The 20,546-nt window shown below is 45.9% G+C and overlaps 1 protein-coding gene across 6 annotated transcripts in view; it reads right to left on the reverse strand.

Annotated features, from left to right (window-relative positions):
* PWWP2B (PWWP domain containing 2B) overlaps positions 1-20,546 on the reverse strand; it is a 92,329-nt gene that overhangs the window by 37,059 nt on the left and 34,724 nt on the right. For all 6 annotated transcript variants that reach the window (XR_004539295.1, XM_033942990.1, XM_033942988.1 and 3 more), the window contains one exon: positions 13,710-15,354. Coding sequence is in view for 5 of the 6 variants with exons in the window: in XM_033942990.1 (XP_033798881.1) it covers positions 13,716-15,354 (1,639 nt within the window). In the remaining variant the exon portion in view is untranslated. The remainder of the gene's footprint in view (positions 1-13,709; positions 15,355-20,546) is intronic.

Below are 20,546 nucleotides of genomic sequence, written 5' to 3' on the forward strand. Positions count from 1 at the left end.
GGGAAGCAGATGCGACTTGGGGTAATTGATCTCGAACCCCAAGAGATGGAGGAAAGAGATGGTTTGATGAGTGGCTTGCAGCACAAGTGGAGATGTAGTTGCTTTCACTAACCAATCGTCCAAGTAGGGGAACACCTGTAGGTTGTGAGACCTGAGAAAGGCCGCTACCACAATAAGGCACTTGGTGAACACCCTGGGCGATGATGCGAGACCAAAGGGCAGCACTTTGTACTGATAGTGGTGATTCTGTATCTGGAATCGGAGGTAGCGACGTGAAGCCTGATGGATTGGAATGTGTGTGTAGGCCTCCTTGAGGTCTAGGGAACATAGCCAGTCGTGTTGAGATAGAAGAGGGTAAAGCGTGGCAAGGGAGAGCATTCTGAACTTTTCCTTGACCAAACATTTGTTGAGGTTCCTGAGGTCGAGGATGGGACGGAGGTCTCCCGTTTTCTTGGGTACCAGGAAGTAGCGGGAGTAAAATCCCTGACCTCTTTGGTCTGGTGGAACTTCTTCGATGGCATTGAGAAGGAGGAGGGATTGGACCTCCCTGAGGAGGAGTGGAGTTTGGGAGGAGTGCGAAGCAGACTCTACGGGAGAATTGTCTAATGGAAGAGTCTGGAACTTTAGTGAGTATCCGTGACGGATGATGTTGAGTACCCACAGGTCTGATGTGATGACCTCCCAGCGTTGGAGAAAGATGGTGAGGCGGCCTCCGATAGGTTGAGGGAGAGGCATTGAAGGTTGGAGACTGGCTATGCCCTGGAGAAAGGAGTCAAAAGGGCTGAGGAGGTTTAGATTGAGGCAGAGGCTTGGTCGGCTGGTGAGATTGAGGGCGAGCCTGAGCATGATGTTGCTGGCGAGGACGGCGAGATTGCTGCTGAGGAGGATTAAGCGGTCTGGCAGAGAATCTGCGTTGATAAGAGGACTGAGGCCTGTAAGGTCGTGCAGGTTGAGTCTTCTTTTTAGGCTTAATCAGCGTGTCCCATCTGGTCTCATGAGCCGAAAGTTTTTGTGTTGTGGAATCTAGAGACTCTCCAAAAAGTTCATCACCAAGGCAGGGCGCGTTGGCGAGGCGGTCTTGGTGGTTTATATCAAGGTCGGACACCCTCAGCCAGGCCAGGCGTCGCATGGCCACAGCCAGTGCGGAAGCTCGGGAAGTGAGTTTGAAGGAATCATAAATCGAGCGCACCATGAATTTTCTGAGCTGAAGGAGGCTGGAAATCTGTTGTTGGAAAAGCGGGACCTTACGCTCAGGAACGTATTTTTGCAGGGCGGAAAGTTGTTGGACCAGGTGCTTCATACAAAAGGAGAAGTGGAAGGTGTAGTTGTTTGCCCTGTTAGCCAGCATGGCATTTTGATACAGGCGCTTTCCAAATTTGTCCATTGTCTTTCCCTCTCTGCCAGGAGGGGTGGAGGCATAAACACTGGAGCCCTGGGATTTTTTCAAAGTGGACTCTACAAGGAGGCTCTCATGGGGCAATTGAGGTTTATCAAAGCCCGGAATAGGGATGACTCGGTATAAACTGTCCAGTTTTCTGGGGGCACCCGGAACAGTAAGGGGGTTTTCCAAATTTTTATAAAACGTTTCCCGTAGGATATCATGTACGGGCAGTTTAAGAAATTCCTTGGGAGGTTGGTCGAAGTCCAAGGCATCTAAAAAAGCCTGGGACTTTTTAGAGTCGGACTCTAGTGGGATTGATAGAGCCGCTGACATCTCCCGAAGGAATTTCGTGAAGGAGGATTGCTCAGGCTTGGAAGTGGTATCAGCCATGGAGGGTTCCTCATCTGTAGAAGAGGCATCCTCCTCGGTACCGAGTGGGGATTGCTCCCATAAGTCCGGGTCCCTGATGGCAGGCTCAGTATGGTGGGTTTTAGAAAGGGACTTGCCAGAGCGCATGGATACGGTACCGGGAGATGAAGACCGGTGTCGATCCCTGTCCCGGGAGGAATGGTGCCGATCACGGTCCCGGGAAGACCGGAGTTGATCCCGGGCCCGGGAGGGGTCCTCCGCAGTGCAAGTCTGAAGCTCAGGCTGGGCAGATAAGACCGGCATGGAGGTGTTCATCGGTACCGAGGGGATGGACACCGGTGGGATGGTGCGAGGCTCGGGCCGGTCTGGTACCGGAAGGAGCGGTGCCAGCAGGGTCGGAAGGAGGTGTTGGAGTTGCTGCTGTAGCTGCTGCTGCAATTTGTCCTGGAGGATGGCCGAGATGCGATCCTCCAATGGGGGCACCGGTACCGTTTTAGTTTTCTTTGGTACCACAGGTGCTGCTCGACGCTCCGGCGATGAGGAGGCCGATGACGAGGCACTCACCGAGATCGGAGCGGAGCGTTTACGGGATCGGCGGGACGCCGGAAGGACCGGTGTCGCCGCTGTGGCTGGAGGGCGCTCCAGGGAAGTGGGAGGCTTCTTAGCCGGCTTACCTGGCGCTATCGACCCCGAAGAAGGGTCAGGCGGTGTCGATGTGGTCGGTGCCGATTTAGGCGGTGCCGTCGACGTCGGGGCCGGATCCATGGCAGAACCGGTGCCGAAGAGGATATTCTGCTGGATTTGCCGGTTTTTAAGTGTGCGTTTCTTGAGAGTAGCACAGCGGGTGCAGGTGTCAGCCCGATGCTCTGGACCCAAACACTGTAGGCACCAATTGTGTGGGTCAGTTAGAGAGATCGGGCGTGCACACCGCTGGCACTTCTTGAAGCCCGGTTGGGGGGGCATGAAGGGAAACACGGCCTCCGCGAAATCAAACCCGGAGGCTTGTATGATTACAACCGGCCCTGCCGGGGCCGGTTGAAAAAACAATGAAAAAACACGAGGTTTTTTTTTTAAACAGAAAAAATAAAGTCGAAAGGAAAAATTAGAAAAAAGGGTCAAAAAAGCGCGAGCGGGAAGGCAAAAAGAGAGTTTTCAACAGCTGTTGAAAGCACATGCGTCATCTTCGCTCCGCGGAAACGAAGAAACTGGGGACCAAGCACTCCTCCGTCGGGCGGGAAGGCACTCGCGCATGCGCGGTGCGGCCAACTAGAACTTTCTAGTAAAAATGTCCGTACCGGGGCTCCGTCGGTGACGTCACCCATACGTTAAGAATATGCTGCCTGCTTGTCCTGGGATAAAGCCAGATACTATGAAACTTTTGAGTATAATGGTGGCATCTCTGAGGGTCTTTTCTCAGTAAACAATTTAGTGAGAGCCTAAAGAGGAGGTCTAAATCGGATTATCCTCTAATGTGATGAAGTATTGAATTGCTCTCCTATAATTATTTATTATACTAGTGTTAAAGCTTGTTACATTAATGGGTGCTACAAAGCAGCCCCCTTTCCCTCTCCCCCTCCAGTTCCTCCCTGTCTCTCCGTGGTCCCCTTCTGTCTTCCACCCCCAGCACACGCGTCCACCAAAGCAGCCCCCTTTCCCTCTCCCCCTCCAGTTCCTCCCTGTCTCTCCGTGGTCCCCTTCTGTCTTCCACCCCCAGCACACCCGTCCCCCAAAGCAGCCCCCTTTCCCTCTCCCCCTCCTTTGAGAATTTTTACCTGCATGGGACACCTGCAGCATCAGCACCATACCTTCCAGACGTTCCTCTGTGCGAAACTGCCACCACCGCTCAAACTCCAGCGAACTGCCACCACCTGTTCAACTCCTTCACGCACCGCCTGCCTACGCGCACCGTCCCCGCAGTCTGTCCGGCTCCCTTAGTCCCTTGCCGCCCCCTTCCCTGCCCGTGGTCCCGACAAACGTCCTGACTCCAGCAGCGGCCGCAGTACTCTAAACACACTGCTTCGCGGCCTTCTACGGCCCTGATTTGCTCTGCCGTGTGCATATACTCTGTATTCCTTCTCAGCTATAAAAATGTGTTCTATTTTGTTACCAAAGATGATGAATTTTGCTAAGGTATTCTTTAATTATACAGAAAACACATTACCTCATGAACCCAGGACGGAGTTAATTTTTCCAAGATGAAAGCTCCATGGGAGATGCATTTTGATTTTGCTCCTGCCACCAAGGTGCTTTGCTGGAAAATCAATCCTCTCCAAGCTTCTCTCTCCCCTGCCACCTCCTTTCATCTGTCTGGATGTATTCCAAGGTGTTCTAAGCACTCAATGAACCTTCCTTTCTGAGCAAGTGAATCCAGTCCCTTCTTTTGTATTAATCATACAAACCTCCATGCGTGTATTTTCAAGGTAACTGTCTCAATTCTGTCATATTGCTATTTGGAAGTCTTCTGTTTCTCAGCAAAATGATTAGAAGTTGCTATGCTTGTGCTTTTAACTGCAATGATACCTTTTCCATACAGAGCTATTTATCTAAATCTACAACTTGATGAGTTCAATAAAAAGAGAGAGACAGCTTATCATTTTGAGAGAACTAGATTATACAACATAAATAACAGACAACATTTACATTTTTATTGGGGGGGGGGGGTTTATTTACATGAAACAAATGAAATGTTAAGTTCTGAATAAATGTGAAGCCACCACACTAGTACAAACTTGACAAAGTCCATAAGAAAGTGCTTATCTGTTGTGCATAGTAATGCATTCTGAATCACAAGTGTTGGGGGACCGAAGCTCAAAAGCTTACCGTGCAAGCAAGACTAGCTGTAGCCAGTCTAGCTTGCACGTTGGTTCAGCCTCCAATGCACAAATGGATTCTTGGTGGCTTCTACTATTCACGATAGCAGCCACAGATAATCCTATACAAATGCAAGGAGCTCATTTAGTCTTAAAATGAACATCCGGTGTAATGCACAGCAACGAACACCCACTTTTTAGTGTGCAAACTTTTCCGGAAGGTCTAAAACCTCAGCAGCATGAAGGTAGGAACATTTTGCCTGTATTTAGTGTCTACACATGGCTACTCTTGCAGGTTTTGTGTGCCCCACGCCTAACAGTCGCATCTAAAATCACCATAGAAAATCAAAATTAAGACTCTCAAACTCGCCTTAGCAACAGAAGCTTCAGTTGCAACTGGAAGGAAATTATTTTTATCCTTGCTGGTGCTTGCCTCTTGTTTGGAACGCCAGCAATTGTGGCCATGCACTCTACTGGGCCTGCGCACAAGAGCTGTGCCTACCGCTGAGCTCTTGCATACAGGCATTAGGCGTGGTTCCCCCCACCCCACCCTTTTAATGCCAATGATCAGCACAAGCAGTGAACATTAGTGCTGCCCAATTCACAATTCGAATCGGTTCACCGATTCATTTTGGGTAAATCGATTAGAATCGGTTCAAAACAAACAAACAAAAAAAAATCCGGCTTCCCAATTCGCCTGACCCTCCAACCTTGCCCCCTAAAGCAGGTGCGGCAGCTACCCCACCTGCTTTAGAAGGCGAGGGGGGAGGGTCAGTCGAGAAGTGCTGCTGTCGGCTTTCCCCCCCCCCCCCGGCGTCCGGCTCCCACCCCCTCGGCCATCCGCTCCCCCAGGCCTCCCCGCACTGTTTACTTTCCTACCGGAACAGCCTGCAAGCAAGATCACGGTGCTAAGATCGCTAACACCGCAATCTTGTTTGCAGGCTGTTCCGGCTGGAAGGTAAACAGTGCGGGGAGGCCAGGGGGGGAAGCGGAAGGCCAGTGGGGTAGAAGCTGGATGCCGGGGGTGGGGAGTGAGCAGTCCTTTGGGGTGGGACAGGCAGGCAGGCCTTCAAAGGGGGGACAGGCCTTCAGGGGTGGGATAGGCTTTCAAGGGGGGAAGGCAGGCCTTCAAAAGGGGACAGATCTTCGGGGGGGGGGACAGGCAGGCCTTCAGGGGTGGGATAGGTCTTCAAGGGGGAAACAAGCCTCCAAGGGGGGAGGCAGGCCTTCAAAGGGGGGACAGACCTTCAGGGGAGGGGGGCCCTGGTATGGAAGTACACGGAGGGAGGGAAGGGGGGTTCAAAGAGATGTGCATATGCTGGACTTTGGGGAGGAAGAAATGGGTCTGAAAATAGAGGAGAGGGTGCTAGGGAGAGAGATGATGGACAATGGGATTTAGGGAGAGAAGTTGGACGCAAGGGATGGTGTGAAGAGGGGGATAGAGATACTGGATAGGAGGGCAGTTGGGAAAAGAAAGGGAGAGATGGTGGACCCTGGGGTGGTGGGGAAGGAAGGAGAGATGCTGGATGAAAGGGTAGTTAAGAAAAGGTGGATCTGTGGAGGGAGACGAAAAAAAGGAAAGATGACAGACCTCCTGGGGAGGGAAGAGAAACGGAAGGGGAGGACAGAGATGGAAGATGGATGGTTAGCAGGGAGAAAGAAGAAAGGAGACCCTGGCAAGCAAGTTATCAGAAGACAACCAGAGCCTGAGACCAACAAAATTTGAATAATTACCAGACAACAAAAGGTAGAAAAACTAATTATATTTTCTGTTTTGTGATTACAATATGTCAGATTTGAAATGTGTATCCTGCCAGAGCTGGTGTTAGACCGCAAACGTGAGCTAGGATTTAACAGAGAGAGGAAAAGTCTTTTTTGTTTTTTTATTTTGTTTACACCACAGCGCCAGTGTGGTTAGGAGAAGGCAAAGGGGGTGAAGAGGCTGTAAAATAAACCCACCAGGATGTTTAAAAAAAAACACCCAATTGGGCAGGAAAATCGAATCAAATCGAAAAACCAATTCAATAGGCTGAATCAAATCGAATTGAATTTTTTTTTCCTGAATCGGGCAGCACTAGTCAACATATCATTTGCATGTTGTTTGTGTTGAACATCGCTTGATAAAATAAAACCACTGTGTAACCTGGTTTGCAGAATTCTCTGTATCTGCCCCGGGTTCTCTGGAACTGCAGTGAAAGAAACAAAAGACAGGCATCAGACTGGAAGCGCTGTAATTATAAAAAATAATTTTGTAACCTCCACTGCCTTCTGACTCCCCTTGCTTTTGCGACTATCAAAGCACAGAACTCCAAAAATTAATACCATGACCCCCAGTCTTCCATTTCTGATTGCTATTATCATATTATTGGGACTTCCTGAAACGAAAACCACTCGGATCTGGATTTCAATCAAGGCTTCTTTCTTAAAGGCAGCAGTTAGCAAGAGAGCTTAGCTTATGCTTGCAAAACTTACAAAAGGCAAAATATATCTTAAGATCCAGACACCTTCCTCTAGAGCAGTGGTCTCAAACTTGCGGCCCGGGGGCCACATGCGGCCTGCCAGATACTATTTTGTGGCCCTCAGTGTATTTATCATAATCACCAAAGTAAAATAAAACAGTTTCTTCATCATGTCTCTTTAGCTATAAATTACAATATTATTATTAAGATTTGTAAAGATTTATAAACTATAAAGAGTTTTACCTCAGGCAAAATTGTCATTTCTTTAATAAAACATTAACTATTTTTTTTCTGCGGCCCTCCAAGTATCTACAAATCCAACATGTGGCTCTGCATAGGGTTTGAATTTGAGACCACTGCTCTAGAGCAGTTTCTCTTAAACCTTTTGAGCCGGGGCACACTAAAGGTAGTGACCACGGCTCGAGGCACCTGGAACTGCACGGATGTCACCGTGATGACATCACACACATGCACGACATCCGCACATGCGCAGAAGCCTTCCAGACGGGCCCCAAGATGCCAGTAAGGGAAGAGGGCCGAAAGAAGGAGAGGCGCTGACTGCCTACAGCAGTGTTTCGCAACTACTTCACTATAGCACTGGTGATCCTCTGCAGGCTGCCATAATTAACTTTAAAGGGGAGACCGGGAGGCCAGGGGGGAAGCCGGAGGATGCTAGAGAGAAGGGGGAAACAAGCAGGCCTTCGGCAAATCAGGCAGCACTATGCAGCGCTGGCACCGTACCGCGTAGGCACGTCAGCTGGCAGGTGCCTCTCTTCCTCCTGAGTGTGCCCCGGCACACTTGGAATCTTAGGAGGCACACAGCTTGAGATACACTGCTCTAGAGGCTCCCAGTTCAGCCTCTGAAGACCTGTTAATGCACTTGCAGGACCTTGTCACTGACAGGAATGGGGCTGTAAGTTCAGGCTTTCTCCGGCCTTATAGCTCCAATCTACCCTTTGGTTCCCAGCCAGAGCTCCAGTTAAAACATATCGAAAGCATTTTACTTTTATTTTTTCATTGGTTTAACAGGAATTGCAATTATGGAATGTATGTGTATTTTCAGAAGCTCTGAACAACCTGCTTTAGTGAAACTTTCTGGTTGGCTGTAAAACTAGTACTAAGGGCATGTAGTTATGAGGGCAGAGAAAGGCTCTGGCTGGCACTGAGCCACCCTTCGTTTTATAGATAACTAGCTTCACCAAAATAGATCTTACAAAGCTTCCTGAATAAACAGATAAATGCCATAACAGGAATTGCTATTTAAACTGACGACAAAATGAAAGTTGAATAATTATAAATGGATGGTAAAAATGCTATGCCTCGCTCTTTTCAGATTAAGCACCACTGTAATTATGTATTTGCAGATAATAATCTCCCAAGGGCTTAGTTTTATTCCCCACAAGCACATCACTAAGTGATGGCAAGAGACAGCAGTGACCCAACTGTTTACTCACCTGGATTTTACATCCCAGCATGACCACCACGAACTGGCGGACAATACCACCACACCAAACCCAGTCTGGCATAATGGAGAGCCAAACACATCCGGTTTTAATACCAGCCCATTATTCCATGGCCGTTTACTGCTGCATCGATGTTGAAAACATATTTACTGACTAGTCAGAATTTAGGCTGCAGCAGTCAGGCTGATATGGGCTGCATTAAGATCTGGATATTCAGTGCTGAGCCATATCCAATTATTCAGGTGGCTGCTGGATGTTATCTGGGCACTGCTAACATTCAGTGCCAAGATAGTTATTTGAGAAAGTCAGAACTGCTATCCATGCGGTCCAATTGGCCAGAAAGTTATCCGGGCACCAGTGCTAAGTATCAGTGGTGGCCACATAACTTCTGGCTGTGCATCTGCTCCGCTTAGAGAATGACACAGGGAAAACATTTGTCACCGTCACCGCCCTGTCCCCACCGTCCCTGTCACCGCCCTGTCCCCGTGACCACTGTCCCCGCAGCATCCATACAAGCCTCAGTACTGCAATATTTAGCTTATTCCTTCCTTATAAATCAAAGTTCTGGTTGTAGAACTAGAAAAAGAGATGTTCAGCTGGCAGGGCTTTGTTTATAAATTTTTATTAACACAACTAATATACTACTTTATCCTAAAGAAAAAAAAAAATAGAATTTTTTTTTTTCCTACCTTTGTTGTCTGGTTTCTGCTTTCCTCATCTTCTCATTCAATTCCTTCCATCCACTGTCTGTCTTCTCTCTGGGTCTTCCATTTTCTCTGTCATTGTGCCTCTCCCTTCACTCCCCCCAATTGGTCTGGCACCCATCTTCATCCCTCCGCTCCCCCCATATCTGGCATCTTTATCTTCTTCCCTTCCAGCGTCTTCTCCTCACTCTGTTCCCCATTTCCCTTCAGCATCTTCTCCCCACTCTGTCTTCCACATTTCCCTTCAGCGTCTTCTCTCCACTCTCTGTTCCCCATTTCCTTTCAGCGTCTTCTCCCCACTCTCTGTTCCCCATTTCCTTTCAGCGTCTTCTCCCCACTCTCTGTTCCCCATTTCCTTTCAGCGTCTGTTCTTCTCCATCCCCCTTCAGCATCTGTTACTTCCCTTTCCACCACTACCCTTCCCTCTCAGCACCTCACCGCCCTTCAGCACCCCTCGTGCTGTCTGAGCATCTCCCTTCCTCCCCCTTACCTTTCCGGCGCATTTTAAGTTTACAGAGTAACTTGCTCAAGCAGCCGGAGTCCCATACCCGCAGTGAGCACTTCCCCCCCCCAACCATTTCGGCGGGTTACCAGCGGGTAGCTGCGGTAACAGCCACCGTGTCATTCTCTTGCTCTGCTCCCAAACCACCCAGCAATATCTGGGTAATGCCACGGCAGTTTGTGCATATTCTTAAATACTGTGTGCAATTCTGATCACCGCATCTCAAAAAAAAAAAAAAAAGATATAGTGGAATTAGAAAAGTACAGAGAAGGGAAATGAAAATTATGAAAGGGTTGGGGCAACTATCCTGTGAGGAAAGGCTAATGAGGATAGGGCTCTACAGCTTGGAGAAGAAAAGGATGAGGGGAGATATGATGAGATCTATAAAATACTAAATGGAGAAAAATGGGTAGATGCAAATTGCTCATTTATTCTTTCCAAAAACACAAGGACTAATGGGCATTTAATGAAAGTAAGCAGAAAATCTAAAACAAATTAGAGAAAAAATTTCTTCACACACGTGTAATTAAACTGTGGAATTCATTGCCAGAGAATGTAGTAAAAGCAATTAGCTTAGTGGGGTTTTAAAATGGTTTGGATAGTTTCCAAAAAGAAAAGTCCATATGCCATAATTGATGTGCATGGAGTGTACCCTAGTTTCTGTATTTTTGAAGCAGTAAACAATCAATTTGCTTTCACCCCTTCCACTCAATTCACGTTTTGAGACCTTTATCATAAAATAACATAAGAATAGCCATTCTGGGTCAGACCAATGGTCCATTAGCCCAGTATCCTGTTTACAATAGTGGCCAATCCAGGTCACAGGTACCTGATAAAACCTCAAACAGCAGCAACATTTCAAACTACCAATCCTCTCAATCGTCTCTTCTTAAAGCTGAAGAGCCCTAACATCTTTAGTTTTTTCCCTTTGTGCTCAGTTTCTTTTGGGGGGAGGAAAGAAAAGGGACGAGGATCAGTACTTTCTGCTGAGGTTTTAGATCAAACTGGAATCGGGATTAAGAATCCAGCATCACAGGCCAATCAGAACCTTAGGCTCTTCCCCGGTACATCCCAGGAAGCACCAGGAAGGAGAAGGCACACCATTTTGAAAAGGAGGGCCTTCGTCGTAAAGGTACCAGGGTGGGGGACCCCAGCAGCATCCCTCCTGCCTATCTTGTTCAGGGGATGGGGCAGGGCAGCAGCAGGTGAGGAGGGGGGGGGGGTGTCGGCAGGAGGGGTGAACATTTTCTTCTGCTGCTCTCCCCGCCTGTCAATCAGCTGAACCTGCAGGACTCGATGAGACCTGGGGTTAAGTTGATTGGGGCAGGGAGAGCAGCTTTGACAGAATGGAGGAGCTGTGCTTAGCGATTGCTCTTCTGAGCAAAAGTGCAAGACATGGTTCCTCTTGCTCTTGAATGGCGATTCTCCGCACAAATAGCATGCATATAATTTGCATGCTATTATGCTGAGAAATTGCCCATAAAATAAAAAAATCACTCCCACTATGGCAAGTTTTGAGAATCTGGCCCTAAGTCTCCAATTTAAGGAGACGTTACTGCTTGTAATCTTCATATTAAAAAGCTGCCTTTTCTATGGCAGAATGCTATGGTAACACCATGACAACACATAAAAATGAGGAACCTGTACAAGACAGGCAGTCCAAACAGAATACACAATCTTACATAGTTTATATAAAAAATAAAATGAAGCATCCCTTCCAGCCATGTAACAGGGCCTTTTTAACATAAGGCACCACAGCCTACCTCAGCAGGTTACTGGAATATACCAAAACATTTTCCCATGAAAGTTTGATGCAAAAGTATAAGGATAAAAATCAGTCGTTTCCTCTGGAATTTATGGCAGCAGCAGGTCCCAAGATAAGCCTATGTGGCAAAGGTGCTGGTGGTGTATCAAACAGCTCCTTATCTGCCAGCTTGAGCTTGCTGACAATACCTCGAGATTACCACTAGGAGTCAGAGGCAACATTTGGATTCAAGGCTCCTGATGGAACAAGAGCAGTTAAGAGAGTGTCCATGCCTCTTGCTTGACAGCAGGAAAGGCCCCCAGAAAGAGCTGTGGAGTTTCAGAAAGGGAGTCGAAAGAGGAGCTGTGGAGTGTTGTTGGCTTTTGCAATGTCCCTTTGCTTAAGGCCCCAGAATTTAAGTGAGAGCTGGCACTTGCAAGTGCCTTGGGTCAGGTGCAAAACTCAACATGGATTTTTTATTTTTTTTAATCTAGACATTTTAAATGCATCTTTCAAAATTGCCATAAGTTTCACCTCTTGTTTAGATTTAGAGGAAATTAAACTCTATAGATAGGTGGAATAGATGATTCTAGAAGCTCTAGGGAATCTAAAATATATTTTTTTAAACATTTCCTCAGCAGAGATATTGGAAACCTTGGAAAAATTAATCAGTCTCAGGTTCTTGTGTATAACATTTTCCATATTTTCTCAATATGTGATATACAATAAATTATCCTTAATCAAAACTATCTATGGATAAACAAGATCCTGGCATAACAACATTTTTGGAAACATCGTTTGAGGTACAGGCAATTCCTGCAACTTTAACTGTATTATTGACTTTTGAAGTTGATAGAGATTCGATACTGAAATTATTTTCCCAATATTTAAACTCTGTTCATGTCTTTTGCGTGCACATGCTACTCAAAAAAGGCTGCAATTTTTGCTCATGTGCTACAAAATTGGGGCAACTTTTTAAATCAAATATTAAGGTATATGAGCTGACATCAGAGGGAAGGCTTGTGGGTCAGCCATGTGCAGCATGTAAGAGCCGCTGCCCGCAATGTGTCCGTGCTGCTGAAGGCAGGAAGGAGCAGACCAACTGGATGGCCCTGAAGGGAACGAGCGTATTATTGCAAGTAAGGGAGAGAGGGGACATGATTGTGGGACAAAGGAAGAAAAGAGGGGGGGAGGAAATTGGGACAAAGGCTGGAAGGCAGGGAGGGGGGGCACAAACACAGGACATAGAAGGAAGGGAGGAGGGCACAAACTTAGGACACAGAAGAAAGGGAGGGGGCATGAACATGCAACAAAGAAGGGAGGGAAGAAGGAAGCATTAACTTGGGAGAATTGTTGGGCATGAGTGTGTGAGTGAGAGGGAGAGATGGTGCACATGAGGAAAGGAAGAAAGAGGAAAATTGTTGGGCACAGAGAGAAATGAGATGCATGAGGAAGAGAAGGATGAGAGGGAGAAATGTTGGATATGGTGATGGAGAGGGAACAGAGGGACAGATTGAAGAGGATGCAAGGGGGAGGAATTTTGGACATAGTGATGGAGGGAGAGATGTGGCATGGTGCTGGAGAGGGGTTATATAAGGAAAAATGGGCATGGGGCTGGTGGGCAATGGTGAAAAATGCTGCACATGATCCAGGGGATGTTGGAATGAAGAAATGTTGGATGTGGCAGTAGAGAGGGCGAGAGAGATGCACCATGGATTTCTCTCTTTCCCCACTCCCTTTAAAGCAAGGGAGGGAATGAGAGAAAGACAAATGGACAGTGAGAGGGAGACATGTTGTCAATGGGGTGGAGGAGAGAGGAAGAAAAGTTGGACTCATGGAGGGACAGAAAGAGATGTTGGTTGGGGAAGGGAATGAGGTCCAGAGGAGAGGAAGCATGTAGGAGGCAGAAAGAAAAATACTGGATGCACAGTTTAAACTGTATATATATTATATACAGTTTAAATTATATATATATCTATAATTTATATATATATATCTAAATGCTTCTAAAATCAAAATAAGCAAACAAAAACCCCCCACTCCTGTTCTACAATACCAAAATATATGAAATACTAACAAATAAATCTGCTATTCTCAAAAGTTTTTACCAGACTTCTGTACATAGGATAGGAAACTTTTACAGACCTATCTTCTGCTTCTGGAAAAATTACAATATTACCAGGAAAACATCAGTCTAAGACATTCTATAAAGACAGGTTCAATATGCCAAAAGAGAAAATTAGCACCACACCAATCTTTCGGCTACTACACACTCACCTGCCTTTATGTTTCACACTGTGTTAGGAGTTCTTTTATTTCTGGGGTTAAGTGTTCAGCAGCTCTAGCAGCCTCTGCAATAGCTTTCCGATACAATCCTTTCTTTTTGCGATTAAACCTCAGTTTGAAGAAGTCGCAGAAAGGGGAGAGTTTTGTAACTGATAAAAAAGATGTTGTCGGAGAACCAAACCATGCAATCTTTGCTTCTTGCCAGGCAGGTTCTCCGTTTTCCTTTTGGCTGATACTAATACTGAGAACTTGGGCAGGCCACCAAGGAGAACCATGGATTTTACCCCATACAACATCTCCCACAGAAACAGTTCTTCCTTCATCAGTGATGCACTTTGAAACATTTTTAGTGTGTAGTTTAACAGTTAACGGTGGGACAGTTTTACGCTCATCTTTGGAGGACGAAGAGACAGAAATTTCCTCACCAGGTAAAAAGTCACAGATTTCTAATGATGCTAGTTCCGAGCTGGATGATTTGGATTCATCTAAACTGTCATTACTACATACCGATATGTTTGAAGAATCTGCTTTTCTTGTGTGATAATTCATTACCAAAGTCAAGTCATCATGTCCATTTTTACTGTGGGGAAACACCTTGAAGTCATCTTCATCTCCTGAGCTTCCTGAACACATCTCGGGAAAACTTCTTCTTGTAGGTTCAACAGTATAAAATGCACCAGAATTGGATTTTCTAGGGCTCTGCAATGAATTCATTCCATCAATAAGTTCTGCTTTATAAATAGATACATTTTCTCCATCATTCATCCTATGAGGTTTCAGTCTAATTTTAGGAGGGGGAACATCCACACTTGCAAGCACAGGCCTCGTTAACTTCAGTTTCGGAATGGATGCAAATTTTCTGTTTGATGACTTTTCCACGAAACCATTGGTTTCTTGACATTTGTCAGAGTCTCTGTTTTTTTCTTGGTTCCCATCCCTATTCAGCAATATGCGCTTGGGACAAAATGGTTCTACAGACCCATGAACACGGGACGGAATTTTCACCACTTCTCCTTTACCTTGTGGAGTGCTGTAAGATATTTTTATTACTGGACTCCTGTGCACGAGTTCTCCAGGATACTTTTCTTCTTTCTTCTCTCTCTTATTTCTATGCTCCTCATAATCTGATTCATCATGTCTTTTTTTTACCTTATTCAGAATATTTAATTTGCCCACTGTTCTTCCTGCTTGCCCATCTTTGCCGTCTTCATTAGGGTCCAAAGTATTTTTGCATTTTTCACAAAGAACTTGCCTTGGTCTTAGTCTTATGGTGCTCATTATAAGCCTCCCAGAGTCTCTATTTCGAGACAATCGCCTCTTTGTCCTTTTTATAGTCCTTGGTGGAGGCTGAGGTACCCACTGGTTGTAAGAATGCCTTAACCATAAAGGGGGAGGAAAAGGAGCGCCTTCAAAATATGGGGGGCAAGGAGGTATACTTCCAGGGGACAGCAGAAGAGAAGGAACTAGACCATTGTTATTTTCCTTGGACATCACAGCACATCTTTCGGACTGTGACTCCACCTCGGATGCTGGCTCTACTTGCACTTCATTATCAAAGGGTCCGTTAGTGCAACTGTCACTTGGTGGTTCATCTTGCTTTGGCGACAAAGATGGAGGAATGCAAAACAACCCAGACCTGCATCAGCCAAGAAAGGTATATGAAACATTAGAACCTATTAACAAAAGATAATGAATAAAGCTTTAAAGGCAATATTTGAATTATCAACATATTGCATAGTTTGTTTAAACAAAAGTCTAGACAAATGCTAAACATTGTGGTTTTCAGATATTAATCAAGGACCCTCTTTACTAAGCTTCCCGGAAGTTTGGCATCTAATATGCCTTAATTTTGGTTCCAAATGCATGTTACGTGCAACACCACTGGGTTAACTGTTGGTGAAGGCAGCTGTGCAGAGAAACCACACAACTTGGAAACAGGGAAATGGAGTATGAGAAGCAATTTTGGGTGGAGTAGATAAAAATGTACATTGTAATATATGGTAAATTTATCATTTTAAACATATATTTATTGTTCAGGTTTTTTTGTTCAAATGTCAATTAAATATATTTTGTGGTCTATCAGTTCTAATTTTGTTCGTGAAAAATAGGACCAACTCCACAGCCCTGTCAGGAGGTCTAGTGAATGTACTACTATCTGCCACATTTGCAGTTAATGTATTCTAACATCCTTTGGGCTAGACCAGGGATTTCAAAGTCCCTCCTTGAGGGCTGCAATCCAGTCGGGTTTTCAGGATTTCCCCAATGAATATGCATTGAAAGCAGTGCATGCACATAGATCTCATGCATATTCATGGGGGAAATCCTTAAAACCCGACTGGATTGCGGCCCTCAAGGAGGGGCTTTGAGACCCCTGGGCTAGATGAACTAAGATATCGATTCAATTGCTGTTGGCCGATTCTCCAGCAGCGATAGATGTGCTATCAAATTTGCATGCAAAAGATTTGCATGGAGATGCAAATCATTTGAATGCAAACGCAACTGATCAATCGTCAGGAAGGGGGCATCAGCTTCAGGCTGGAGGCATTCTCCTATCCAAACTGTAGCTGATGCCCCCTTCCTGACGACGCTTTTTGCGAAACTCGGGTCGTAGGGAGGCTATGGGAGTTTCAAATTCGGGGAGTCTTTATTGAGATGGATATCTGTTACGAGCGCTGGATTTGAACAAAGCAATTGCTACCTTCTTTTTGCTTATTTGAAGATAAGTGTTTTTTCATTTCTTCTTGACAATTATTACTGTATAAGGAAGGTTTAGGGACTGTGAGTGCTATGATGGTCCCTGCTGTACAACCGGCGCTTGTACTTTTAACGGTACTTTATGCACGGATCGGTTGGTGACTGAGCACTTCACTTATATTAATGAATATTTATTACTATTACACAGCATATTGTGTTTTTTAGATATATATTGGTTCTATAACTTGAGGAGCATTTTCATGAAATCAATCAAAAGAAGCAACTGCTGGGGACCAGTCATACACATCTCTGCCGACTCTCCTGCTCCATTGCCGCCCTGCACTCTGCCCCGATCTTCCTGAAATGCTCTCTGCCCTTATCTTCCAACCCTGCTTTCTGCCCCAATCTTCCAGCCCTGCTTTCTGCCCCGATCATGTCCTCTCTGCCCCGAGCTCTGGATCTCTGCCGCCTTCCCTGCAGTACGAGCCCACCGGTTTAAAGAGGGGCTGCACACTGCAGTGCGGCACAGCTTTAAACCCGCGGGCTCGCACTGCAGGGAAGGCGGCAGAGATCCAGAGCTCGGGGCAGAGAGCAGGGCATGACAGGCTGACAGGAGAAAGCAGGCTTCAGTGTCGACGGGAAAACTTTTGGACAGAATACAAATCTTCCTGCTTCAAGAGAGCACCAAGCAGCAGAAAGGCGACAAGCCAGCGTCGGCGAAAAGACTGCTGGTGCAGGGGATAGCACTTCCCTGGGAGAGCAGGAGAGTCAGGGCCCAAAAAAAACCACACAAAAAAACAGACACAAAACGCATACGCAGACCATCTGCAGGGAAAGCAGATGGTCTGCGCATGCGTCAGGATCTCACACTAGCAATCCGTGTGGTCAGAGGGTGGCGTTCCTCCGATCACCCTCATTAGAATTTTTTGCTGTTGTGAACTAGTCGGGCTTGCTGGAATTGGCCACGGAAGTCAGGTTAGTGAATCTAGCCCTTAATGTGTTAAGACATTAAAATCTAGGTTATCCATGAAACTCCAGGTGCATGCAACACATCAACTGTATAGATTTAATATATATAAGCAATCTGAGTCTGTTATTCAACAAAATCCTTAAATTTAAGCAAGTGGTATATTCATTAAAAAAAAAAAAACATTTTCACAACAAAATAGCTGTAACAAGAAATGAGCATTACACTTTTCAGTACCAGAGTTCTGGCCTGCATATAATACAAATAAAATGTAACCCCCTCATTCTGTAGCACCTACATGTGTGCACCATTTGTGAATTCAGATTGTAGAATACTAGCACTTAGGCATGTGAAGGTAAAATTATGTCCTTACTTTTAGTCACAGCAGATGAATCCAGAGACTAGAGGGATTATATCCATCAACCAGCAAATGGAGATAGAGAAAACTGAGTTGTCCTCAGGTATATCTTGGATGCACAGCCTCCTGGCCAACCAGTATAGGTCTTCTATAAGCAGTTGAAATAAAGCATATAAAAGGCATGAAATATATGAGACATGAAACTTTTCCTCACATGCACTACCCAAACCACTGATGCTTTAAAATCGAGAATGCAATTTCAGCCAAAAAGCATGCCCAAACTGCGCCTGAGAGCGACAAATCCCGCAACAGGGCGTGGCTCTGGATTCATCTGCTGTGACTAAAGGAAAGAAAATTATCAGGTAAGGACATAATTTTACCTTCCTTGTCATCAACAGCAGATGAATCCAGAGACTAGTGGGATGTACCAAAGCAGTCCCACACATAGTGAGGGAAATAAACAAGCAAACTTGAAATCCCCCACCCCCAAATCCTGCTCTGCAGCACACGTCCAAAGAGATATGAAATTCCAGAGAGAATGTATCCCATGATCATATAGAGGCTAATCCTCATAGCACATGTGAGCAGGAGCAATCCTCGCCCGAGAGCACCACGCTGCAGAATTCATAGCTACAGTGCCCCTCCACGAACAGAATGAGTGCAAAGCAGCCTCCTATCGTGACCACCAGGCCCCAAATAACCTCCTGTGGAATGAAACCATCATGTCTGGCAATGGTCCTTAGCTGTTAGCAAAACCCATGAGCACCGCCGCCGACCAGACCCTCTCCCCTCGCAAGGTTCTAGGGCATCAAGCCTGAAAACATGACAAGTAAAGACTAACTGCAGCCCTCTCAAAGCACAAAGTCCACAGAGATCCCACAAGAGGCAAACTCCTGACCAAAGTCAAGAAGAATGCCACGAACTGACAGGTGTCTTCTCGAGTCCCAAGGAGATACCTTGGAAACCTCAGGCACTGAGGTAGCTGACCCATCTTCCAGTCCATTCTTCCACATGTATGACTAAGAAGGAGTGGAAAGAATAAACTCTGATCACGAGAGAAGGAGCTGTAAACTAATCCGCAACTAGCCTAACTGTCTGCCGAACAGGCTAATCAAGGTACACTAGGCCATAAGTGAACTGGTGCCTTGGCCAAGGCTAACCTCCCACCCGTGCGGCGGCAACTGGGGCTGGCTAGTCAGTGGCGGCAAAGGCAGCACTGCCGGAGGAGTCGTCCACGAATATGGTTTTTATAGGCAGGAGAGGGCAGCTAGGGCGCTGAGGCAGGAGAGGTCAGCTGGGGCACTGAGACAGGAGAGGGCAGCTGGGGTGCCAGCGGGTGCAAAATCACTTATGGTATGCTCCGACCACCTCTTCCTGTTGCTAAAGTCAGGCTACACCAATCAGGAGCTGCTTTGACATGCAGCTCTTGAGTGGAGTAGCCTGAATTTAGTACAGGAAGAGGCGGTCGGAGAATACCGCGAATTAGTGAATCCGCGCTTCGCAAACCACAAATTCATGGGGGAACACTGTATTTCTCCTCTGAGGCCTAAGCCACAGGAATATTTTTCTTTTCTGATCCAGAAAACTAAAGCTGGTAGCTACCAAACCTGGTTCGAAATCCACCGCAAAATCCAAGAGCTGTGAGGAACCCATCCAGCAGCCTGCTAGAGATAGAGTATACTGGTTGGCCAGGAGACTGTGCATCCAAGATATACTTGAGGACAACTCAGTTTTCTCTATCTTCACCTGCTGGTTGATGGACGTAATCCCACTAGTCTCTGGATTCATCTGCTGTTGATGACAAGGATTATAGAATATTGATTTTCACGCAACGGCAAGGGGGTGCTTAGGTGTGCATGACTTGGGCATCTCCCACAATTGCACACAAATTATAGTGCCATTTCTGTGCCAAACTGCAGCCTTTGGTGCACACATCCTATGCCCGCTACAGATATGGCATAAATGGATGAACCTAAATGCTGGCATGTAAATGCCAACTTACGCAACTATAACGGAATCTGGTGCCCAGATCCTGTTATAAAATTTACGCTTAGCATCCAGTATTCTGATACACTTCAAAGAACTGACCCCTCAGTTCATATGCAGCCTGTTTCCTTTGAAAGGGCATACTGGCAGCGGAGGCTCAATTGAGCATTAGATCTTGCACCACTTGGTGGAAAGCTGCCTCTTATGCCCACCACATACCAAAATTGTGTAACACTTAACTAAATCTCAACAGAAACAAAATAAAAAATATTGCATTATGTATACAGAAACCTTCACAACATTAGGATTTCTTTCAGTCCTTTTTTAATCACAGGAAAAGACACCAGTTACTAGCTAATTTATTGATCTTCCTTTTAGATCTTTATTTTTGGTGGGCATAGCCTAATTGTTAGAGCAAGGGGCTAAGAGCTAGGATTCAGCTCTACTTCTCCTGCTGAAGCTCCTTGTGCCATTTTCCATTCCACTGCCATAAGTAAGCCCTCTGGGGAAGGGAGCTGCATCCTGTATCTTAACTGTGGACTCACCTTGAGTGTGCATTTGAAAACATGCAGTGGTAGCAGTGTTTATACATAGTATGTCCTCATTTGCTTATAACAGTGGACAGACATTCTGTAAGGGTTATGGATTTGATATACTGCCTTTGTGAGGTACAACCAAAATGGTTTACATTTATTATATGCAAGTACTTTCTCTGTCCCTAGTGGGGACCAGAGAATTCCAACAATAAAAATTATTCCAAGCATCTGATGTGGACAAATAGTTTATAGTTTAATATTTCTATTCCGTTTTTATCCAAATCGGA

This window comes from Geotrypetes seraphini, chromosome 4 (assembly GCF_902459505.1).
Source record: "Geotrypetes seraphini chromosome 4, aGeoSer1.1, whole genome shotgun sequence".
Classification (NCBI taxonomy): domain Eukaryota; kingdom Metazoa; phylum Chordata; class Amphibia; order Gymnophiona; family Dermophiidae; genus Geotrypetes; species Geotrypetes seraphini.